This window comes from Myotis yumanensis, unplaced genomic scaffold (assembly GCF_028538775.1).
Source record: "Myotis yumanensis isolate MYYU_CA2020_CCGP unplaced genomic scaffold, mMyoYum1.0.hap1 SCAF_5, whole genome shotgun sequence".
NCBI classification, from domain to species: Eukaryota; Metazoa; Chordata; class Mammalia; order Chiroptera; family Vespertilionidae; genus Myotis; species Myotis yumanensis.
The window spans coordinates 18,117,026-18,136,091 of record NW_027223756.1 but is presented as its reverse complement, the minus strand read 5'-3'; the positions used below and the strand labels follow the sequence as shown (position 1 = coordinate 18,136,091).

At 46.4% G+C, this 19,066-nt stretch overlaps 1 protein-coding gene across 1 annotated transcript; it reads left to right on the top strand.

Annotated features, from left to right (window-relative positions):
• The first annotated feature begins 503 nt into the window (after window positions 1–503).
• SAP30L (SAP30 like) lies at window positions 504–15,043 on the top strand. Its single transcript, XM_070414543.1, has 4 exons — window positions 504–1,346; window positions 5,936–6,058; window positions 8,241–8,339; window positions 9,868–15,043. The coding sequence occupies exons 1-4, from the start codon at window positions 1,149–1,151 to the stop codon at window positions 9,994–9,996; spliced, it is 549 nt and encodes a 182-aa protein (XP_070270644.1). The 5' UTR covers window positions 504–1,148; the 3' UTR covers window positions 9,997–15,043.
• The last annotated feature ends 4,023 nt before the right edge of the window (window positions 15,044–19,066 follow it).

Sequence of the window (19,066 nt, the reverse complement as noted above, 5' to 3'; positions counted from 1 at the left end):
GTCTTTCCCGCCATGCCTGGCTTTCCGTCCTCTTTCACCCAACCTGCCTCCCACCGGTCTGTCTGCGGGTCCTCTGGCCCCGATCCTTCCGTTTTAGCGAGTCGGTCCCCCCAAGATCGTACCTCTATCCCCCATAGGTCCCCCTCATAGGCCCCTCCCCGTGTCCCTCTGCGCTCCCGCCCACGTCCGTACTTCTGCCCGTCCCCTAATGTGATCCTCAGTTCCTGCAGTCCGGCCTTCCGCCCGGGCAGGTCCCCGGTCGCCACCTCCCCCAGGGCCAGGACACTCTGCGGCCCGATCCCCTCTCTCATCCTGGGAACTCTTCCCTCTTCCACTTTCTCTACTTTGAACCCATCCCAGCAGAGTCCAGGAAGTAGCCAGGCGCCGGGAACTGGCGGCCATACAGACCAATGGGGAGCGCCAGCGGCGGCTGAGGCCCCGCCCAGAGATCAAACGCCGCCAATGGCCGGGTGGAGGCGGGACTTCCGCTGTCCCGGGGAGGGCGGGGGGAGCGAACTGTTGTGGTGCGGAGCGTTGGGCGGGCGGCGGCCGGGCGGCCCAGGGGCTGCCGCGGGACTCGGGGAGCAGCCGAGCGGCTGCAGGGGTGGGGCGGGCCGGACGTGCTGCGGGGCCCGGGCACCGCGGGTTCGAGGCCGGGCCCCGCGCGGGGAGGCCGCGCCACCCCGAGGGAGCTGCCCGGCGGCGAGTTTGCTCCGCAGCCGAAAGAAGGCGGGAGCCGGCGGGGGCCCGAGAAACCGTCTGGACACCCGGGCCCGGAGCCCCCGGGGAGCTGCCCTCCCTGGGACGCCCTCCCGGACGCCCCCGCCGAAGGGTAACGGCGCTGGGCTCCCGGCCGGAGGAGCCTCCAGGTGACCCCCGGCGGGGCCCTGCGAGCTCGGGAGCCAACCCCGGGGCCTGGAGCCGGGGAGGAAGGGGCTTTGCCGAGGCGCGGGGCCGGGGGCCGAAGGAGCCGAGACGCGGCGGAGCGGGGCCGGGCCTCCCGGGCGCGCGGCGGGGCCGCGCCTGCTCTGGAGACAGACTCCGAGACCCTCGGGCGCGGGGGCCTCCGTGACCGCCCCGCGGGCAGCGCGGCCGCGGAGTGGCCTACAGGGGCGCCCACCCCCGGGAGGCCGGCCCGGGACGGGGAGATGAACGGCTTCAGCACCGAGGAGGACAGCCGCGAAGGGCCCCCCGCCGCCCCCGCCGCCGCCCCGGGCTACGGCCAGAGCTGCTGCCTCATCGAGGACGGCGAGCGCTGCGTCCGGCCGGCGGGCAACGCCTCCTTCAGCAAGAGGGTCCAGAAGAGCATCTCGCAGAAGAAACTCAAGCTGGACATCGACAAGAGCGTGAGTCCCCCGGCCCCGGCCGGGTCCCCGCGCCCGCTCGCTCCCGGCGATTGCCCCCGAACTGCGGGCGGGACTCCGGGGCCCTCCCCGTCCTGGGCCTCGCCGCCCTTGGTCCGCAGACGAGGAGCTGGACTCGGGATTTCAAAGGCCGCCTCGGCGCCGACCTGCTCTCCCTTAGGATTCCGCCCAAATGCGGGAGGTTGGGCGGGGGGCTCCGACGGCCCTTCCTCCCGGGGAAGATGGACAAGTTTTTAGCTCGTTTTATTGGTTTCGATGGCGGAGCAGCGAGGGGAGGGTTCAGTGTGTTGGCCCACGGAGGAGCAAGTGCTGGGGAAGTGGTGATGAAGGCACCGGCTCTTCTCCAACTTCTCAGCGCCCTGTTATTCCTGCGGAAAAGGCGAGGTGGCAGCTGCTTCCCCGTCTGCCGCGGCCTCGGCTTCTGCAAAGGGTCAGGGAGCTACTGCTTCGCAGGCAGCTGTAGGGAAACGGGGTTTTCTAACGTAAGGCCAAGGCCAGGGCTTCGAGGTGGCCTTTGCAGTCCAAGGGTCTGGAAGCAGGAAAATCCATCTTCTTAGGGGTGACTTCTTTAGGAAAGCCTGGTAGGGGGTCGTGTGTGTGTGTGTGTGTGTGTGTGTGTGTGTGTACCTTGACTAGAAACGCCCTGTGTTTTGTGTCTTAACTATAGGAAAACTTTTCCTGTGTGATTTCGCCTCCCCTAGTTAACAGTTCTGAAGATGTGCCTATAGTCAACCAATTAGAAACTTTTAGTTTGACATCTGTTGCTGCAGCTTCTTGATTAGGAGTTGGGAATGAGCTAAGGGGGTATTTAATATTCAGGTAGGACCTCCTAACATCCCTTCTCTTTTAGGACCAAAATTTGTCCAGTGTGGAGGGAAATCAGAGGTGGCTTGTTGAACTGAAAGGACTCCCACTTTTCCACTTCTGATTTTACAGTGGAAACTGAGGCCCAGAGATAGGCAGTGCCAGTGCCAAAGTCACTCAGCACCTAATAGGCCAGTTAATTTCTTAACCCCATTATCCGATTTACTTCCAAGCCCCATGCTTAATTAAGTCTTTGATAAATAAATAAATTGGCCCTGTTCTTTCTTCCAGGCTCTTCCCTCCCACCCTCAATTTTTTAAAAGTTAATTATAATACACTTACAATTCTTGAATAGAAAGATGTTATTTTAAAATGGTCAGGGTGGGTTAATGGCTTTATTATTACAAACCTCTATCAATGAATAAGTGAATGAATGAACGAGAGCAAACAGCTGACTAGATACTAAGGTGGTCCGGATTAGGGCACATGTTGAAGTGAAATGCTTAATTCTAAGCAATGAACTCAGCCTCTTGAAAACACTGCCTACCTTCTGTGTAGGTTGTTGGGAGCCTTCACTTGAGCAGCTTATGATAATAATATTTTCTAATCCTTAAGAAAAAGAATTTTCCAGTTCTTTTAAACCTTTTGGAAGCTGTCACATCTGAATGAATGTGCTGCTGCGATTGGGGCTCCATGTACCCATTGACCCCACCGGAGAAGCCTGTGCTGGGCCACGTTGAGTGTTTCTCGCACACTGTCTAGAAGAGAAGCAGCCTACGCCTGGCACTGCACTTCCCAAAAGGCAATGCTTCTGAAGGAGTAGGGTTTCGAGGTGGAATCGCTCACGATTCGTTTCAAGGTGGTGTAGAGTCATTATTTCTGAAAGGGATTCTATTTCATTCTCACAGGCTTGGGCAGGAATTCAATTCTAAGGAACTGCTGTGTTACAGGAATGTTTAGCTGTTGTAGAAAATGAAATAGGAAAAATAAACAGTAGAGCCCTTGCTACCACCCTTCTTTCTCCACCCACCCCCAAAGGCCACTGAGCTCTGAAGTTTCTGAAAACCAGTATGTACTTGAAAGTGGTTAAGTAGAAATAGTAACTATTTATCTTGTAGAAGGGTGTAGCAGGGAGCTTTTTTAAAGAATAGCACCAAAAATCCAACTTGGGCAGCTTAACTCATTTTATGTAGACATTGGCAGTGTTCTGTGATTTATTAAGATACTAGAGGCCCGGTGCACTACATTCGTGCACTGGGGGATGAGGGGTCCCCTCCATCCGGCCTGTGCCCTCTCGCAGTCCTTAGCGCTGCTGCAGCCCGCCACCGCTTCTGGCGGCTTCTGGCTTCTGGCTTCTGGCTTCTGGCTAACCGGTGCTCCCCCTGTGAGAGCGCACTGACCACTAGGGGGCAGCTCCTGTGTTGAGCGTCTGCCCCCTGGTGGTCAATGCGTGTCATAGCGACCAGTCGTTCCCCTGTTTGGTCGATTTGCATATTAGGGTTTTATTATATAGGATAACATGCTTTTAAACAGTCCTCTAAATCAACATATTCTGGCTTTTTTTTTCTGGAGAAAAGTGGAAGTATAAAGAAATTGTTGGAGTAGGAAAGAAACATATGCCAGGGTCAAAAGGCCTGAGTGGCCTTGGCCAGGTCATTTCCCTACTCTGGGTGGCTTCAGTTTATTCCTCTAACAGTGGCTCTCAACCTGTGGGTTGCGACCCCTTTGGGGGTCAAACAACCCTTTCACAGGGGTCGCCTAAGACCATCCTGCATATCAGATATTTACATTACGATTCATAACAGTAACAAAATTACAGTTATGAAGTAGCAACGAAAATAATTTTATGATTGGGCTCTAACTGGTTTGGCTCAGTGGCTAGAGCGTCAGCCTGCAGACTGAAGGGTCCCAGGTTCGATTCCGTTCAAGGGCATGTACCTTGGTTGCAGGCACATCCCCAGTAGGAGTTGTGTAGGAGGCAGCTGATCAATGTTCCTCTCTCATCGATGTTTCTAACTCTCTATCCCTCTCCCTTCCTCTCTGTAAAAAAAATAAATAAAATATATTTTTAAAAAAATAATTTTATGGTTGGGTCACAACATGAGGAACTGTATTTAAAGAGCCAGAAGGTTGAGAACCACTGCTCTAGAAAGTGAGATTGGGACCAGTGAGGTTGCACTGGTGATTGCTAAATTTTCCTCCATCTAGCATTCCATTATTCTATTATCTTGACCTGAAATCTCCCAGCCACAACTCTAGGAAATCACCTCTTCTGCCTCCTACAAGGTTTGTCTCTGTGAATTTAAGGAGCAGTTCAGTCTTTTAGGGTTTACATGTGGAACTGGCTAACATGAGGCCAGCTTCCTATCAGGGAAGTAGAGTATGCTGAGAGTTGCTCTCTTCCCTAATAATGTCCAGTGGTATATAAATCAAGTAGATTCTTAGAGAGAGTGACACATTGCTGTGTCTGAAAGACCTTTGACAGAGTTGAATCTGGCAAAGCTGTCCCAATTTGTAACCATATGTAAATGGTGACTTTTACTGGCCTAAACTACTTTTAGATGCAAGGGATGCTTATGTTGATGGGACAGCTTTTATTGAGCACCTACTATCTGCAAGACACCATCATAGCATTAAAAAACGACTCATGACTCACTAATCCAACCACATGAAAGTGGTAATTCATTGGAATAAAAAGCAGTTTTTGTTATTTTATCCATGAAAAGGCCTGAATTAATTGATGCTGGTTTCCTATCAGCTTACTCTTTAAGAATTTAAGGAATAAACTGAAATTCAGAAGCCTCTCAAGAACATCTGTGCAGCATCTGTTTCAGTGTCAACAGCCCCAAGTCATTTCCACAGGCATTCGGTTTCTGTTAGGTTTTTGAATGTTTCCCCCAGTCAAGCTGGTACCAACATTCTTAAATAAAAGCATGTTCTTCACATCTCAGCTGCTGTGCCGCCTTCACTTATTATTCTGCCTCCAGTCTGTATTAGAAAGTCAGCAGCAGGGGGCAGCTTCTTCTGTGTGGTTCCACCTTGTGAGAATGTCTGCCTCTCTCTCCACTTCTCTTTGTGGAGCAGCTGTGAGGTAATGCAATAATTAGAAGCGGATGCTCAGAAATAAAGTATTTCAGAGAGTTGTCATCCTGTTATCAATGTCAAAATAGTGTGTCCCATATCCCATTACCATAGTCCCTCTCCTGCTTTTTTTTTTTTTTTTTTTAAGTTCGCAACTCCTACAGGTCTGAAAATGTCCTATCACTCCCAGCTTCAAAAACCTTGGGGGACTCTGTCTCATCTGAAGGAAAGTCAAAGCTGTTCTGATGTGCATCCCATCCCTCAATTTCTCCCTACATGGGCAGTGACCTCCGCCTAATACTGTCTAATCTGGGGCTCCTTCACTCACACCTCTGTCATCTTCACCTGAAGCTCTAAGTCTTGGCTCTTTGCATCTGGAATGCTTCCTGTCTACCTTACAGTAGGGGACCTCCCCCTAATGATCTCTGCTGTGGGATCTCTCCTTGCTGACTGTGGACCACAGGTTTTTAGGGAGGACTTGGTTTATAATACACCCCAATGTGATGGGAGTATTCTCTTTGTGGGTGTCCTGTTCTGCAGCTCAGTAGGAAACGTCTGAAAATATGGCCTGCTCCTTGTTCTTCCTCCTCCCTCTCCAGTCCCTGGAAAAGGAGAGAAGCCCATTAAATTGACAGATGCTCTTCCCATGGAATTGACAACTCTGACTTTTATTTGCTTCCCATCAGGTAAGGCACCTGTATATCTGCGATTTCCACAAAAATTTCATCCAAAGTGTACGAAATAAAAGGAAGAGGAAGACAAGTGACGATGGTGGAGATTCTCCTGAGCACGACACTGACATTCCTGAGGTAACGGTCAAAAACATCGGCTTGAGAAAGCTGGAAGGACGGGTTCTAATCTGGTCCTTACCTCTGGCCTGGTCTGCTTTTTTGTGTGCTAAAAAGTCATTTTAGTCCCTTTGTTTTGCTGTGGTTTATTTGAAACGTGAATCACAGAATCAGAGTAATACTGAATCTGAGAGCTGAACGCTTAGAAATTGACTGGTCTGACTGCCCCATCATTTCACAAACGGGCACAAGGACCTGAGGTCACACGGACAGTTTGGGGGCTCCAGTCTGGTGCCCTTTTCAGTAGCCACACAGCCTTTTTGTAAGAAAACCCTGGCAAATGGTTAAATCCAACCACAGTGTCAAGTTTTTTCAAACTTTGTTTTTTGTCTTAAAGTTGGAGACTGAGTTTGTATGGTTTGGGGGAAGTCACTTCCCCTCTGTTTTCTAGGCTGCAAAATGAAGGCATAAGTTGTCAGTTTATCCCAGCTCTGATTTTCTGTCACTCTCCAATTCCTGGTCCAGGCTTGTTCCCAAGGATCATTCCAAAGTCATTATACTGGACCAGAGTTCTCAACCCTGGCACTATTGACATTTGGGGCCAGGTAATTCTTGTTGTAGGGGCTGTCCTGTGAATTGTAGGATGTGTAGCAGCATCGCTGTATTTACCCACTGGATGCCAGTCACACCACTCCCTGAGTCATGATGATAAAAAAATGTCTCCAGACATTGCCCAATGTTCTCGGGGTAAAGGTGGGGGACAGAATTGCCCCATGTTGAGAACCACTGCACTAGATGATGAGACCTAGGCTTCTCAAACCAGAGGCCGCCTTTCCTTCAGAGTGCCAGTGTCCATTAAACAAGGCTACAGGAAGGAATATCGGATTCTTTTTCTACTTAAATTGTTTTCACTTAAGACTCAGCAAAGAAGAACTGTTTATAGTGTACATTGAATATTTGACGCATGAATATTTCATAAGGCAATGGCCTTTTAGCACTCAGTGGAAATGACTGTAGGAATAGAAAGAGTAGGCGGGCTTTTATCTGCAGATGAGGAAACCTTTGAAAATATAGCCCTTACCCTCTGCCCCTCCCTATGCCCCTTTTTTAATATTGGTTTAATGTATCTTCCAATTGCCTCTAGCATTATTAAATTTTATAAAGAAATGGATGTATTCAATTTCTAAATGCTTTTCACAAAATAAAAAAAAGAAAAAGGTTTGAGGAATGTTTTGAAAAGAATGAAGGACTTTGGTCCCTCATATTGATCATTCATTTTGTTTTTAAGTGCTCTCCACCTGCCTGAAGCAAGAACATCTCTTTTAGAGGCAGGTAAAGGCAGCCCAACTTTCTGGGCCTTCAATGTTTCATGACTGTGCAGCTTTCCTCTCTTCTGTGTTAGGAGAAAAAGGGGGGGTCCTTTCCCCTTTGTTATCCAGTCATCTGCAGAGACCCTGACCCTAACCTGCTGATTTGTACACTCACCACAGTAGCTTTTGAGCTTTCTCTGGAGGGTTGTTAAGGATTCTAATACCTGAAGGCTGAGCCTAGAAAATCACTATTTGAGAATAACAGTACTTCCCACTGTTCTTCACGCTTCTCTATCCAGTCTGCTGCCAAACTCTGGCCTGTCTTCCTTCAGGATGTCTGTCTGGTTTGACCTTTGCTCATGCCTGGTTTCCCCCTCTAGCATCACCACCCCTCCAAAGCTCTGCTTCATCATCTCACTTCAGGATCGTTGCTACAGCATCTCCCTCTGCCTGTCCCCGCCCATCAAACCACCTCTAGATCCATCTTCCTGGAACATCACCTGGCATGCTACCACCCAGTTTCACTCCTTAACCCCATCAGGATTGCTTATGACCCCCTAGCCCATCTATTCATTTCCTGGCTTTCTGTGCTCATGATCTTCTCACTCATTCCCTACTCTTGCTCAGTTCCTCACTGCCTTTCTAAACCCTGTTCTCCTTAGTTAAGCTTCACTGCTTCCATCAGCCTTTTGGAACCAGCCTTCCCCAGCCAGAACTCATTCCACTGTTATTTTTGTCCTCCGAGCTAGTTATTAGTCCTCAATGGACCATTTCTAAGACTTCTTTGTAGTCATATCCACCCCACCCCTAGTGTAGTGCTAGGCACATAGTGGGCTCTCAGTGAGTCATGGCTGCTCAGGTGATGCATAATGTGTTTCTCCTCTTCTCTCCAGGTTGATCTGTTCCAGCTACAGGTGAACACTCTACGACGTTATAAACGACACTACAAATTGCAGACCAGACCAGGCTTCAATAAGGCCCAGTTAGCAGAAGTAGGTAGACAAAATTGCACTCTCCAAAGAGAGAGCCATTGTGCCTCTGATGGTGACCTTGATTCTCCCTCCTGCTCTATTTGCCTGTGGATCATAATCCCCTCCATAGCTCTGGAAGCAGCTTTCTAGTCCATCTTTTGCACAATTTAGAATCCCACAGCTTAAAACTTAGAAAGGCTTAGATTTTCATAAAAGAAAATCAAGAGAGAGGAAAGGACTTGCTTAAACTCACAGCAAATTGGTGTGATTCCAGAATTGAGCCTGGAACCTCAGGACTCCTGATTCTAAGCCCTGAGTGTTCTTTTGTTTGTTTGTTTGTTTGTTTGCTTGAATCTTGTTTTCCAAGATTCTTTATAGATATGGTCCTTCCTGCATATCAGATGTGTCAGATTAATCATCTTAGAACCTTCACTCATGTCCTATAGGAGCTATTTTTCTTCTTTTTGTTTTTTTTCCTTGATTTCTTCTACTCTGATGTTGGTAATGGAAATATTTATTACAAGAATGGAGCCCAAGAAAGGTTTCTTCTGCCCTGAGTTAACATAGTTTGGATGGTGGAAAATGCTCCATTGGCTATTATTTTAATATAATGACAGCCTGGCTTGATACTTCTGTCCTGTTGGCACTAGTGTGGGTACTCTCTCATCCCCCTTTTCTGCTTATTGTAGAAAATTTGGAAAATGGAGAAAAGAAAAATACAACCCTACTATCCAGAGATAACCACTCTATAGTTCTTTCTCTCTCTTTTTTCTGTCCTAGTCACTCGGTCTATTCAGTGATTCCCTAAAGGCCCACAGCCCCGCTGTTTTTGTCTTTCCTTTAGAGGTATCTTGCTGATCCATCATTTTTTCTTTAACTTCTCCTTCACCAGCATCCAGATAAAACATAGGAGCACACAAGCCTTTCCTACTTTAAGACTGCATTCACTACTTGCCAGTATCCACCGTGGTGGAAGAGATAGGATAAGGTGGGGCAAGAGGAGACCTGTTCTCAGGACTTGTAAAATAAAGCAAAGTTTCAGGAATAGAGAGTAAATGGTTCATTTTTCTTCAAATCTGGTGTGTCTTTCAAGATGAATTCTTGAGTCACACACTTACATTTGTTCAGTAGGCTACTCATTTGACATAATTTTTAAAAAGATACTTTTTTGCCAATTACCAGAGCCTGAGAGGTTATGGTAGCAGCTGGCCAAGCAGAGCAGTCCTGGTCTCTTCATCTGTGGAGGTGACCTTGAGATCATGATGGGCAGCTGGCTGCCACTAAAATAGAAAGACTTGCATCTTGGGAGTATTGAGGATTCAAGTCCTGCTTTGGAAGCCTGGAAACCAGTCACCTAAACCCCAGGGAAAGAGGGTAGTCTGAGTTCTGCAGTTCTGCAGAGTTCTGTAGTGATCTTAACCCCCTCCATAGCTCTGGCAGCAACTTCCTGGTTCCTCTTTTGCACAATTTAGTCTGTGGCCCTGATTTATGCATGGTTTTTGGTGTGTTTTTTTCTTTTTTTTTTTCTTTTTTTTTTGCCTCCATGTAGACTGTCAGTCGACATTTCAGGAACATACCTGTGAATGAAAAAGAGACCCTTGCCTACTTCATCTACATGGTAAAGAGTAACAAGAGTAGACTGGACCAGAAGTCAGAGGGCAGCAAGCAGCTTGAGTAAGGATGAAGCACATCTTCCAGGAATGAAGTATAATGTTTAATGCACAGGTGATATCTGCTACATTTAAGCCCATAAAGACTTACAAGTTTTATTATAAATAAAAATGTTTGAATGATAAATACTGTAAATCTTTTTGGTCAGGAGGGTTATATTCTCCTGATTCAGCATGTGTATATGAAGACTTTCTTTTAAGGCAACTACTGGGCTGAAACAAACAAGATCATAAAAAGAATGAAAGAAAAATTATGTATTGCAGCATTTAAAACAGCATTAAGTCCGTGCTACTAGAAATGAGGGATACAAATATTTTGGTAATCACCTTATAATCCCACACTGCCACGTGTGAAATGTAGTCCTGTAATAGCGGCGGAGTACAGGTGATGGTGGAGGTGCGTGAACAGACGCAAACGTGCTGGGGACGTGGGTGCCCCACCTTGTTGCAGGCTTTGATATTTATCAGCAAATCAGTTTGACCCTGGTCCCCCTCGCTGGCCCTACACCTTAGGCACAGTAGGCACTCAATCAGTATCTGTTGGCTAATTGAGCTGTCACTAATAGTGCCAGCCTTGTAACATCTGCTCCGCTCCTCCAGTTAATGAGATCTCTGCCATTTCTGTGGTTTACCACTTAACTTCTAGAGTGGGGAGGAAATCCTGATGAGCCAACAAGAGGTTTCAGCTCAAATTAGTACTTCAGGGAAGTTGCATGTGCCGCACTGTATTTGTGGAGGTTCCAGAAATGCGAATGCAGAGACGCTTGCAGGAGATGCAGCCCTTGGTACACTCCTCTACGCTTCACTCTTGGAGTGAAGTTATGTATTACGACTTAGGCCATTCTCCTGGGCCATAAATGCTCTGGCAAACGGAGATGCTTAGTGGTTTAGGGCTCACTTTCAGAAGTATCAATCCATAGTTCACACTCACCAAGAAAGCTGCCAAGGACCATGTGATTCCTGCTCAGAAATCCAGCGCTGGGATAGAAAGTCTGACTGGCCTTGACACCCTGAGCTCAGGGGTCAGCAACAAATTCTAGGTTTGAGCAACAAAGGTCAGTGCCATCTGATGCTCATTTTTATGAGCAATTTGCCTCTCTTTTAGGGAGAAAGATTGCTAAAATGATTTTTTTAAGTATTAAAATTATCTGATTTTTTTTTTTATGTTCAAAAACTCAGCTTCCTCTATCTATGTCACAGCCAAAGTATCCTTTGAAAACAAAGCTTTATATCCAAAAGTCTGCTTTTCCAAAATTTTCTAATCTATGTGTTGGGGGCATAGGGTGTGGACAGGGAATGGGAGAAAGGGAAGAAAAAGATGTAGATGCTAATTTCTGACCATCTTGACATACACTGGGGTCAAAAGTATCATTTTTTTACTCGGTTTTAAATCTGAGTTCTTTCTTAAGCCTTAAATGCTAAAAGGAGCAGTGGATAGCCTGGCCTAGCAGAGAATGAAATGTCTCACAGATGGCTTCATCTGAGTACCACCACAGAGAAGTCAGAATGGAAATCCCTACTGAGCAGGGCGGTGGATTCGGGTTTGCGGAGCAGTGCCATGCTTTCTGTGGACTGGAGACACGGCCACACTCACTAAAACTCCATGTGCTCCACTGCAGCACGCTTTCACCCGTGTTAAAATGCATGTCTAGCAGATGGCAGCCTTTTTAAATATGTATAAATGAATGTACATAGAACATACTCTAGACTGTGAGGGGTCTTATTTTAATACACCTGGCTGTGGATGGCACGTCAGGGTGCTCTGAGTGTTTTAGTCATTCTGATCCAATATGTATTTTAGACACTGTCTCATAGCTGAAGGATCAAGAAGGCCCAAAGGTGTGTGGCTTCTCTGTGTTTTATTCCTGAGAGGCTGAATTAGAAAGGCTTTGATGGTGTCCGACACCAAGCCCTCTTTGTCAGGGGGCTTTTTTTCTCATCAGACTGAAGTTTGAGGGCAGCCGGGCCCGTAGGCTAAGGCATTGGAAACCTGCTCTCTGGAAATGTCCCTATCTTCTTAAGAAGGTGTATCTTCTGATGTTTAAACCAGTGATGGATGTGTAGGTCACATCACTGTTCTTCTAATGGCAAATCTGTTTTCCCAGTTGAGAGAGACAGCGGTATACTTCTGTAAGAGCACATGTGGGTTAGGATCCATCTGTTCATGTGTCTGTAAAAATGCTTCTGTTCCAAAGTGAAGCCCAGGGAAACTCCCCCTTCAGCCAGATGCTGTGTGCGCTTGGTCGCACGCTGTCTTTCCTCTAAAGAGAGCTACTTTTGGAAAGTGGAGATTGTGGGTATCTTTTTCACTTTGGAGACTTGTTGGGTGAAAGAAAAAACAAAGCTGTCCGAACTTCCTTTTGTCCTGCGTGCAGAAGTCTGTTCTGTCATCAGACCACTAAACCACTTGCCTTAGTCTCTTGTGCAGTCTCCATGGCTTTTCGTGGCAGGAGGCTCTGCCTGTGGGAGTGGCCGAGCCCTCCAAAGCAGCTGGGTCTGGCTGCAGGGAGCAGTGGATCTGGGAAAGCAGTGTTCGCCTTGGCTGCCTGCGTTTTCATGCCGCCTGTCAAGGACTCTTGCGCTTCTCTCCACCTGTAACATGGCAACATTGCCTTCTCTCCTCTTGGTGCTCCTGGGCAAAACTGGAATTGGAAACAGAGCTGGAGTTGTCTTCTTAAATCCTGCCTCAGTTCCGGCCTGGTGTGGTTCTTCACATGCCCTAACGTTGTCACACGGAAATGCCAATATCCTGCTATTCATGTTGCTTCATTTTAAGGTTTTTAAAAATCAAACAGAAAGCTCATTATTTCAATGAACAAGCTCTTAGGTTGGCAACAACACCTGACAGTGATCACAACTGAATCCCACGAAAGATTAAGGATTCAAGACTGGCGTGAAATGAAGAGGAATTTTACTTATGTGTTTCAGCCGCCACGTTGCTAGATGTTCCTGTCATGGCTGGATATTCACTGCTGGCCTTTCGGAGACAGATTCCTAATTGTTTGCAATTGGAATGTTGCATCTAATCTTGGCATTTCAGCTGTTTATTTTGTGGAAATTTTTCTGGTAATATCCTACAGATAACTGCCTGGTGGAAGGGAGAAGGTAAGAAAAGAAGCTCACTCCAGGGGCCTGGCCTATTGAAATAGGCTGTCCCAACCCAAAGTAGCTGCTGCTGGAAGTCATCTGAAGGCTCTCAATCATTACAATGAGAAGATCTAAAAGTTGGGAAAGGGGCTTTAAGTCATTCCATCCAGTCTAGCCATAGGTGCTGACATTCTGCCTACAGCCATCCCACCAAGGGTTTGAACAATCTGGGCTTAAACACCTCTGAGGACAGAGAACTCACTACCTCCTGGGGGTATCTGGTTCTATCTTTGCAAACCTCTGGCTTTTCTTTGTTCTCTGTAACTTCCATCTGAGTCTCTGCCCAGTGGGGGCCACATGGAAGAAGTTGCTCATCTTGGTCAAGGATCTAATGGCTGGCACTGTCCCGGGGCATAACAAGTGTCTTGTGAAAAGGAGCAGGTAGCAGATAGACACTTTGTTGTCCTCACTCTCCAGCCCCCTGAGTATTGGTGCATTTAGTTCCTTGTTGGAGAATGTTGAGGAAATCCCACCAGCCTGGTTCGCTCACTTGTTCTTGCTGAAGCTGATCAAGGGCGTCAGCAAAGGCAGGGGTCCTATTGGCCTGATAAAAAAAACTCAAGACAGAGGAGGCCTTAGTTCTGTATTTGTCCCACAAAAATTGATGCTCACAGCACTTAGGGAAAACCTTAGCTAGAAAATCTTAAAATATTGCTCTGTGTGGAGTTTAAAGTTTCCATGGCTGCTGAGGGTTTGTACCTTAAGATTCCTATAAGTACTTCACATACTGTTTTTACCAAGAAAATAGCTAAGGAACCTGGGGAAGTGGAAGCACCACATATCTCAGTGTCAAAGTAGTGCCATATTTTCAAGCTAGAAAGTCCTATAAGGTTGCTGTTGTCCAATTCATTTTTAGAGATGGGGAAACTAAAATCCAAAAAACTTTGCTTGAGTCACATGGCATTCTCTGGACTAACCTCTCGTCCTGCAGCATGACTGTAATCCAGTCTAAAGTGACCTGCCTCAGACTCTTGAGACCTTGCAACTGAGTAGAGGTTCCCAAGACCAACCTGTAAAACTCAAGGTTGAGTGAATGATTAGGACTGAAGCACTCAGTTGAGTTTTGTAAAACAAATGGGAGGGGCGAACAGAACTAGCCTATAATTTAAGACTAGGATTCAAAAGTCCTGGCAGGGTTTAGTGTTGTCCTAGAATCTAAATTCTCATGAAGTGGTCTTGCTCTGTGATCTGTTGGTCAGACCTCGGCCTTTCAAGTCGTTGTTGGAGCTTGTGTGATTCACTTGGCGCTGATGGTACAGACAGCTCTGTGGCCCTGCGATGCACAAGCATTCCAGCCCCTTACTGGGCTAGACAGTTGAACTAAAGGACAGGTGAGCTCGGGAACATGCCCTGGGAAGCATGGTGCTTTAGGGGTGCCTTTTTATTCCTTTCATTTTTATTGCTGACTGTTTCCAATTCATGGTTAGGAAAGGTAAAGGTGATCTGATGTTTTCAGGTAGACTGGGGAAGGTGGGACCTTTTCTTAAGGTAGAATGTCTACAATTAGTTATTTCATCTAGCTTGCATCTTAAAACAAACCCTCAGTTGCTTTCACTTAGTGAACGCATCTTTGCCAATGACAGGGTTGTACAGGATCCCTGTTTTACATTTCTATTATCCGTTACGCCCATCAGAGTGTTGGGGGTGTGGGTTTTCTTTCCATTTTGTAACTGCCTTATTGAAAAGCAAGTGCCCTTCCATTTCAAGCCTCCTCATATTGTACATGTTTCCTGCCAAGCGTGGGGGATCATTTGTATTTTAATTTTGTAATCTATGGCTCTGTACTGTTGAAAGGCTCTCAATTCTGTGGGGTCTCCTTAGGAATGTATGTGACTTTTCATGTTGCATTATCACACAGATGGGACAGCTCGACTTTCGCTCTTAATAAACGGTCTGAATGAGTAATAAGACACACTCTATTGTTCTCTTTGAATGTCCACATGAAATTCAGCTGCTTTCACTTTCTCATTTGGGCCCTGGCTACAAAGCACAGTGGTTGATGATAGTGGTCTTTCCTCCCAGCTCCAAGTACTAGCTGCTCCACTCCCTCATTCAGTCCCAGGGCACACCAAGTGAGTGTAGATCAGAACATAAGATTGGGCCCTGGGTCGAGTCCTAAATGCTGTGTAGCATACCAGACACCCTGGCAAACAGCTTCCCTCTCTGGGCCTTTAGTTGTCCATCTGTAAAATGAGAGTCCTAAGTAAACCGGATGGAGAATTGCAAATGGAAATTATGCAGGGGGCATGCTGCAAACTGGAAAACTCAGGTCCCTTCGGAGGGCAGCCACTCCCCAGCTCCAGCCCATTGTTGCCACGTGGGAATGTCAGTTCTTGCAGTTTGACAAGAGGAGCTGGAAATAGAGACTTTTATGTAAACAGCCCAATGTTTAAATGTCCCAAAATTATTTTTAACAGTTGGCACATCTTCTGAGTGCTTGTTAGACATCTCTGTCTTCCTCCTCACCTGCCAAGCCGTCTACTGAACCAGAATTGGCCTCTTAATGAAGTCCCCAGGCAGGATGGGGTTACCTGACTGAGCTTTACTGGGGAAGGTACCCGGCCCTGTGGGATGAAGCCCTTCCCAGCCAAGCCTCAGACTCTGGTCTTTCACTTCACATGTCAATAGTGCCATTTTAGCACACTTCTGTCCTCAGTAGAATGAAAGGAAAGAAATGCAACGTGTTTTAGCATATTACCTAGAAGTAATACATGTTAGCCCTAAAACTATAAATAGCACCAAAATTTACAGTGTCCTTCCTCTTTCCTCCTTCCCTCCCATTCTATTCCCCTGTCAGTAGTGTGGAGGATGACTTTTCAGGAGGCATTTGGGGGTAGGAAGGGTGGGAGTCTTGGCTACCACTGGGATTGATGATGGATTGTTGCTGAAGGCCATCACTTAAAGCAGTGGTTCTCAACCTTCTGGCCCTTTGAATAGTTCATGTTGTGACCCAACCATAAAATTATTTTCGTTGCTATTTCATAACTGTAATGTTGCTACTGTTATGAATCGTAATGTAAATATCTGATATGCAGGATGGTCTTAGGCGACCCCTGTGAAAGGGTCGTTCGACCGCCAAAGGGGTTGCGACCCACAGGTTGAGAACCACTGACTTAGAGGCTCCCTGAGTTGATTTCCTTCAGAAAGCAAAGGATGTTCCAGTTTTCATAGTGTGTTGCCTCTTCGTTTGAGGTATAACGTAATTCATTGTTTCCACTCCCCTGTCTGCTGCCCTCCCATTTGTTACATGTCTAACCTGCCCTGTCCTCTAACCCATCACACACTGAACCGCTGAGAAGTGCTTTGTCCCCAAGCTTACCCACACAGGCTGAGTCCTGCTGGAGCCGACCTCTGAGGATCCACAGACATCAGTTGTCATAGAAGGATGAGCCCACATCCTAATGTACCATTAGAACAGAAGTTTCACCGGGAGCCAGACACCCTTTTTTCAGAATAGACCTTTAGAATATTGAATATCAGATCATCTGAGGTTCAGGGTTTTTTAATGTGTGGCAGTTGCTACCCCATCAGAATCTCCTAAGAACTCTTACAATGCACTTCCTGGGCCCCCATCCCCATTCTCAGAATGGAAAGCTCAGAGGCTGAAGTCCAGGAATACAAATTTAATTTGCCCAGGTAAGACTCAAGCCCAAACCTCGGCTCCAGAGGTTTCCCAATCCAGCAGCTTCAACCTCATCTGGATTGTGGTTGAAAGTTCCCAGTGAGACCTACTAAATGAGAATCTTCTCAAGTGGGGCCCAGGAAACTATTTGTACAAAATCTGGGGAATCTGTATGTACATCCAGGTTTAGAGAGCACTGAGCCCAACCCCCTAAGTACAGTGATGGCGAACCTATGACATGCGTGTCAGAGGTGACACGCGAACTCATTTTTTTGGTTGATTTTTCTTTGTTAAATGGCATTTAAATATATAAAATAAATATCAAAAATATAAATCTTTGTTTTGCTATGGTTGCAAATATCAAAAAGTTTCTATATGTGACACAGCACCAGAGTTAAGTTAGGGTTTTTCAAAATACTGACCCGCTGAGCTCAAAAGGTTCGCCATCACTGCCCTAAGACCTAAGGAGAGAAAGTAGCTGTTCAACCTCAAACAGCTCTGAAGTGTCAGAGCCTGAGCAGAGTGACCTGCACAGCCACAAAGACAATCAAGATGAACTACTCAAATGGATGGTCTTCAGTCTGCATAAAACTAGAGTGAAAATACCCTGGCTGGTGTGCTCAGTGGTTAGAGTGTCAGCCTTCACACCAAAGGGTCGCAGGTTTGATTCACAGTCAAGGGCACATACCTGGGTTGCAGTTTCAATCCCTGGCCCTGTCGGGGCATGTGCAGGAGGCAGCCCATCGATGTGTTGTGTCTCTCTTTCTCTTCCTCCCTTCCACTCTCTCTAAAAATTAATTGAAAAAATATCCTCAGATGAGGATTAACAAAAAAACCAGAGTAAAAATAATCCACAGTTTCCAGCACAGTACCTGGCATGTAGGGGGACACAATTAATGTCTGCTTTGAATCTTCCATTTATGTAACAGTTTTTTGGTTTCTAAGTATTTCATATCCAGAAATAATAAGAGCTGCAAGTGCAGTATGCATGCATGCCCAGAGATGTTTCTAGTCTTACAGTTTGCATTGATTCATTCAGTCTCACTACAATCATATAAAATAAGAACTGTTATTAACTCCAGTTCACAGAGGTGTGAATGCAGAGGCTGAGGAACTTGCCCAAGTAGCAATGACAGCTAGAGGCACTCCGGGATTGGGACACTTGTCAACCCCACCATCAAAGAACTCGGGAATGTCACGCTTTGAAGCAGTGCAGCCACAACAGTCACCCCTGTCCCCCCATCAACTGGATTTACTAAACTTTAATGAGGGACTCCTAGAAGTTACTAAGACTATAGTTAGGAAATTTAATAGGGTTTAATGGAGGTTAACAAGGTACATCCAACTTCCCAGCCAGGTTTTAACTTACCAGAGCTGTACAGAGATTAACAAGCCCAGGAGGTGTGAAGGCACCTGCATGATTTAATGGGGTTAATGAAACTGTCAGAGGTTGGCTGAGAGGGACAGAGCTGGAGCACACTGCTGTTAACAGTCAATCTGGTTGAAGTCAACATTTAGGAAACAGATGAAGCCTGACCTGCCCTGTCCTGAGTACCCAGGGTAGCAAGTTAGAGAAGGCCACAACCAAGGTGCCAACCATGGCTAGATCTGTTGGTGGGATCTGGAGTTTTACTGTCTCCTCTGTGCTTTTTTGGGGATTGTCTAAATTGTTTATCATGGGCCTGAGCCATTTTCACCAAATCTATAAAATAGCAATTTTTTTAAGTGCCTTCAAAACACATACTCTTTGCTTGCACAGTTTAAGTTACATATTCCTAAAACCTGTAGAAAACAGTAAGAGCAGTAAAAAACAATAATACAAATCTTAAATTCGGGCAGCACTTGATTCCCTAGGTATTGTCACACGTTACAAAATAATGATACTCAGGTCACACTGGTTTGTGGGGAAGTCAAAGCAAATCCTCATCTTCTGCCTCCCAGACAGTGCTGCTTTTTCACTGAGCAGAGTATGTGGTAGGTATTGTGTTAATCACTTCACATGCCTTAGGACCCTACGAATACAATTATGCTCTTTATACTATAAATACGGAAACAGACGTTTGTAAGGTGAAATGGCTTGTCCAAGGTCACTAGAAAGTGGTAGGGAAGAAAGTCAAAGGCATGTCTATCTGACCCCAGAATCCACTGTGCTCTGCTGCCTTCTAATCGGATAAGCTGGTATCTCACGGGAGTATTGTATAGAACAGTGGTCGGCAAACTCATTAGTCAACAGAGCCAAATATCAACAGTACAACGATTGAAATTTCTTTTGAGAGCCAAATTTTTTAAACTTAAACTATATAGGTAGG